We start from the raw sequence: 5,040 nt of genomic DNA on the forward strand, positions 1-5,040 counted from the left end.
CAGTTAACTTTTCAAGCAAATTTTGCGAAATCAAGGAAGGCGAAAGACAGATAGCAATCGCCGAAGCAAACGGAAATTTGTATAAATTGTGTCGTCCACATGAAGTTTATGCAATCAAACATTCCACCGAACATATATCAAATTGCATACATCACTGGCATTGAGTCTTTGGTCATCGGGATCCAGATGCAATAAAGGAAATGTATTCAAAAGGCATGGTCAACGAACTGAAGATTTGCCATTGTGGAATTAAAGTCCAATACGAAGTGTGTCTTCAAGCAAAAATGACACGCTTGCCATTTCCAAAGCGATCATCAAGCAAGTCAACGTCTGTACTCGATTTAATTTATTCAGATGTCTGCGGGCCAATGCAGACTACCTCACCGGGCGGCAAACGATACGTGCTCACATTCATTGATATGATTTCTCTAGATATACAGTTATTTATTTTCTTCGAGAAAAATCAGAGGTGGAAGTAAAAATTAAGGAGTATGTAGAAATGGTAAAGAATAAATTTTCTAAGTGGCCAAAAGTTATAAGATCGGATCGAGGAGGAGAGTACACCAGTAAAGGAGTTGCTGAATATTTAAAAAGTCAAGGTATTCAGATACAGTACACAGCGCCATACACACCTCAGCAAAATGGTGTTGCTGAAAGAAAGAACCGTTCCCTTATCGAGATGGCAAGATGTATGCTCTTGGATGCAGATTGGATGCATTTACCCTATACATTCTGGGCGGAGGCAGTAAACACGGCGAATTATCTTCAAAACCGTTTACCTACCAGAGCCATTGAAATAACATCATATCAAAAGTGGAATGGAGAAAAAGCAAAGGTAAAACATATTCAGATATTCGGCTTAAAATGTTTTGTTCATGTTCCAGAGCAAAGGCGACAAAAGTTGGACGATGTAGCAAAACCGATGATTTTCATTGGTTACGATGAAAACTCTAAAGCATACCGATGCTATGATCCGATTCAAAGAAAAATAATTGTAAGCCGTGATGTTCGTTTTACAAATTCGAGAATGAGCGACCAAGGAAGTGAAGTAGAAGTGGATTCATCAGTAATTTCGAGTCAAAGAAAGGAACTTGGTACTACGGATAAAACGGACAATGATGAAGTTGAAGATGGTTTGGACCAATCATCTGAGTCATCGGTCACTCAAGAAAGTAATTCAGATGCGGAGTTTTAATCATTCATTATTAATAGTACGCATGACAGTAGCGAAGATGAAAAAGGTCAAGGCGAAAGTAATGCAGCTCAAGCAAATGAAGAGGATCATCTTCAGGAGGAGGCACCGCGATCTACAAGAAGAATTTCAAAGCGATCAACTAAGGGTATACCACCACAACGGCTAATGCAAGATACGGTGAAAGCTATAACTAATGAAATAAGTGATCCTAAAACATTATCTGAGGCTTTATCGAGCAAAAACAAAGCACGGTGGATTCAAGCGATAGAAGAAGAGATGGATTCACTAAAGAAGAACGAAACATGGAAACTATGTGAATTGCCAGAAGGTCGTACAGCAATCGGATGCAAGTGGATCTACAAGGTAAAAACAGATGCTAAAGGAAATACAATTTGTTTCAAGGCACGATTGGTTGCACAAGGGTTTTCCCAAAAATATGGCACTGATTACGACCAGGTCTTTGCTCCAGTTGCACGGCAAGCAACATTTAGAACATTATTAGCAGTTGCTTCGAAGAAAGGGTACACTGTACGACACCTCGACTTCAAGACAGCATTTTTAAATGGAAAACTGAAAGAAAAGATATACATGAGTCAGCCACCAGGATTCGTGAATAATGGAAATGAAAAATTAGTTTGTTTGTTGCTGAGAAGTTTGTACGGGCTGAAACAAGCAGCAAGATCTTGGTATGATGAACTCAAGAAGACTTTAACTAGAGCTAATTTTACACAAAGTAACGTTGATCCATATCTTTATGTCAAGAAGGATGAGAATGATGAATGGTGTTTTCTTATTGTTCACGTTGACGACATAATTATTGCAGCAAGATCAAACAAGACTATAGACAGAATAAAAACTGATATTAGTTTGTTTTTTGAAATTCAGGATCTAGGTGAAGCAAAACATTATCTTGGTATTGAAATTGCCAAAGATGAATACGGAATATATCATCTATGTCAATCTAATTACATTCGAAGGGTAATAGCTGAATTTGGTCTTCAAGATGCAAAAGTCTCAAGCGTCCCAATGAACGTTGGATATCTAAAGGCGAGTCAAACTTCGAACAGAGATCTATTACTATCGAATAAAGATTACCAGAAACTTGTTGGATGTTTACTGTACATTTCAGTAAACACACGACCAGACATTTCAGCAAGTATATCCATTTTAGCACAAAAGGTCAGTCAACCGCACCAAGAAGATTGGAATGAATTGAAGAGAGTGCTGAAATACTTAAAAGGAACAATGCACATGAAATTGGTACTGGGAAATAGCAATGATACAAATGAATTATTGTACGGATACTTGGATGCAAACTGGGCAGAGAACAGAGCAGATAGAAAGTCTAACAGTGGCTATGTTTTCTTCGTCAACGGTGGTCTAGTCAGCTGGGGATGCCGCAAACAAAGTGTGGTTGCGCTATCAACTATGGAGGCGGAGTTTATTGCACTGTCGGAGGCGTGTAGAGAAGCATCTTGGTTGAGGCGACTGCTGAAGGACATGCACCAGGTTGTAGAGGGTCCATCAAGGATATATGAAGACAATCAGAGTTGTCTTAAATTTATTGAGACTGAGAGGCTATCAAATCTGAGTAAACACATTGATACAAAGGTGGAGTTCGTCAAGGACTATGTGGATCAAGAAATCATATTCTGCGAGTACTGTCCAACCGAGGAGATGATTGCAGACATGATGACGAAGCCTTTGAGCATTCGGAGATTGGAAAAACTAAGAGCGATGGTCAATTTAACTCAATAAAATGAGGAGGAGTGTTACAGATTTAGCTTGACATTTTATTGGTCGGTTAAAATTGATTCTGATTGTTAGACTATTTGGTTCTTTTTTAGTCACTAGATGACATTAGAAGTAAATTCATGCTTATGCGTCTTTTCTTTTTCACTGTTTCTTTGTCATCCATGCCATCCATGACGGTTACTGATATAATAAAGACTAACGACACAATTAAGTATTACAATAATCGAGTGTACTTTATTTCTTGCGCACCTGAACGCCTGTATAAAGTTATAGTTTTATCACTTATATGATAACTTATTTGTATTTGTTAACGATCAACCAAACAAAACCATCTGATTTTTACCAAACAATATTATAACGTATTATTACTACTAAAAATCGTCAACTCACTGCGAATCAATATTAGCCGTGGCCTCGTCGAGAACGAGTAAACGATTGTTCCTTAGAATGGCCCTGGCCAGACATATGAGCTGCCTCTGGCCGACGCTGAAGTTGTGACCGCCATAAAAGATTTTCTGATCCAATGCGACATCATTCAGCTCGACCTGCCGCAGTACCTCCCACAGCTTCACGTCATCGTACTGACTGAACGGGTCCAGATTGTAGCGTAGACTCTCGGAGAAGAGCACCGGTTCCTGCGGTATGATGGAGATCTTGCAGCGCAGCTCGCTCAGACCTACCGTGCTCGTATCCCGACCGCCAATTTTAATCTCACCCTCCAGACCTTCGTTGAATAGGCGGAAGAGCGCTGAGATCAAGGAGGACTTGCCGGCACCAGTTCGTCCCACCACCCCAATTTTCCAGCCAGGCTCGATGGATACGTTTAGATTCTGCGAAGTGCGACGGCGCAGCGTGGTAAAACATAAAATGTCCGCAAGAATAAACCGGGAGCTTTCTTACTTTCAAGACCGGTGGATCATTACTGTGATACTTCATGGTGACGTCCTTCAAGATCAATTGTCCTTGGGACGGCCATGTAGAAGGCGATGGATTGTCGGAAATAATAGGTTCCTCCTGAGGAAGATTCGTGTATTGAAGAATTCTTTCCACGGAGGTCATTAACGACACCATTTTGGCGGACTGTTTTATGCCGTAATGCATCCAACCGATTAGCAGCAACAACTGCGACATTGCCAGACCTACTAAGCTGTCGACTACATTGCCTGCAGTATGAAGATTAACGAAAGAACTTGCAGTAGCTCGAGGATTCTTCGAGATTATCCAAATACATATTTTTTTCGGAAAAAAAAAAAAAAAAAAAAATCCAAATACATATTCCAAAATACTATTCACTCGTAAAAATATGAACCAATCATATTGAAGCTTAAGTATATACCGAAAGTTTATTTGATTCTATTAATTTGTTTCTGCATCTTCTCGATATATGCTTCGAAATTAAAAAAAGATATTTAATCCTCAATAACTAAGAATCTTTCATTTAATTATAATTTACCATTCTCATTTATCAATACTAAAGAGACGCAAACCAAGGCGAGGAACAGGCACAAAATTAGATCCGTAAAGACACCGACTGCTGACGCGCATGTTATGAAGAGGTACCACGTGCCACTATAACGATCTTGCAACATGTCGAACTGTCTTCGCATCATCTTCTCGATTCCGGCGCCACTGCTTCTGATCGTCGGCAGGCCATTCAACGTAGCGTTCACGTGTGAAAAAAAAAATTTTTTCCGAAAAAAAAAAAAAAAAAAAGGAAAACTCCTGGAACTCCACAGATCCTAGATTTTTAGTGAGCGCTTAAATTAAATAAGCTTTTAAGATCCAAGATCGATGACGAAAAGTCAAACGCAATCTGGGAGTCAAGGAGATATGCTGCGCGTATTTTCTCTGGCCTTTTTCTAATAAAAGTTCTATAATACTTACTTTCGTCTTCGAGACGTTCTGAGCGATCCTCAGATAGAATTTCGTCATGAAGTAAAATAAGGCGCACAGTACTGCTACAGGAATCAGCATCCATTGCATAATTATTGTCGGGATACCAACATCGCGACCACCAGCCATCGACATCGTAGGCGCCGCCTTCTGGCGGATGCCAACCGACGCCGCCCACTGCGCCGTTGACAGTGTAT

The 5,040-nt window shown here is 40.0% G+C and overlaps 1 protein-coding gene across 1 annotated transcript; it reads right to left on the minus strand.

The window, feature by feature from the left end:
• Nucleotides 1-3,038: 3,038 nt before the first annotated feature.
• On the minus strand, nt 3,039-4,560 carry LOC112459070 (probable multidrug resistance-associated protein lethal(2)03659). The gene is made up of 5 exons (XM_025022970.1): nt 4,404-4,560; nt 3,851-4,113; nt 3,341-3,780; nt 3,200-3,207; nt 3,039-3,145 (listed from the first exon to the last, which is right to left on the minus strand). Exons 1-5 carry the CDS (start codon nt 4,558-4,560, stop codon nt 3,039-3,041), a joined length of 975 nt encoding a protein of 324 aa, XP_024878738.1.
• Nucleotides 4,561-5,040: the final 480 nt, after the last annotated feature.

Source organism: Temnothorax curvispinosus, unplaced genomic scaffold (assembly GCF_003070985.1).
Source record: "Temnothorax curvispinosus isolate PA1 unplaced genomic scaffold, ASM307098v1 QBEX01009514.1, whole genome shotgun sequence".
Lineage (NCBI taxonomy): Eukaryota > Metazoa > Arthropoda > Insecta > Hymenoptera > Formicidae > Temnothorax > Temnothorax curvispinosus.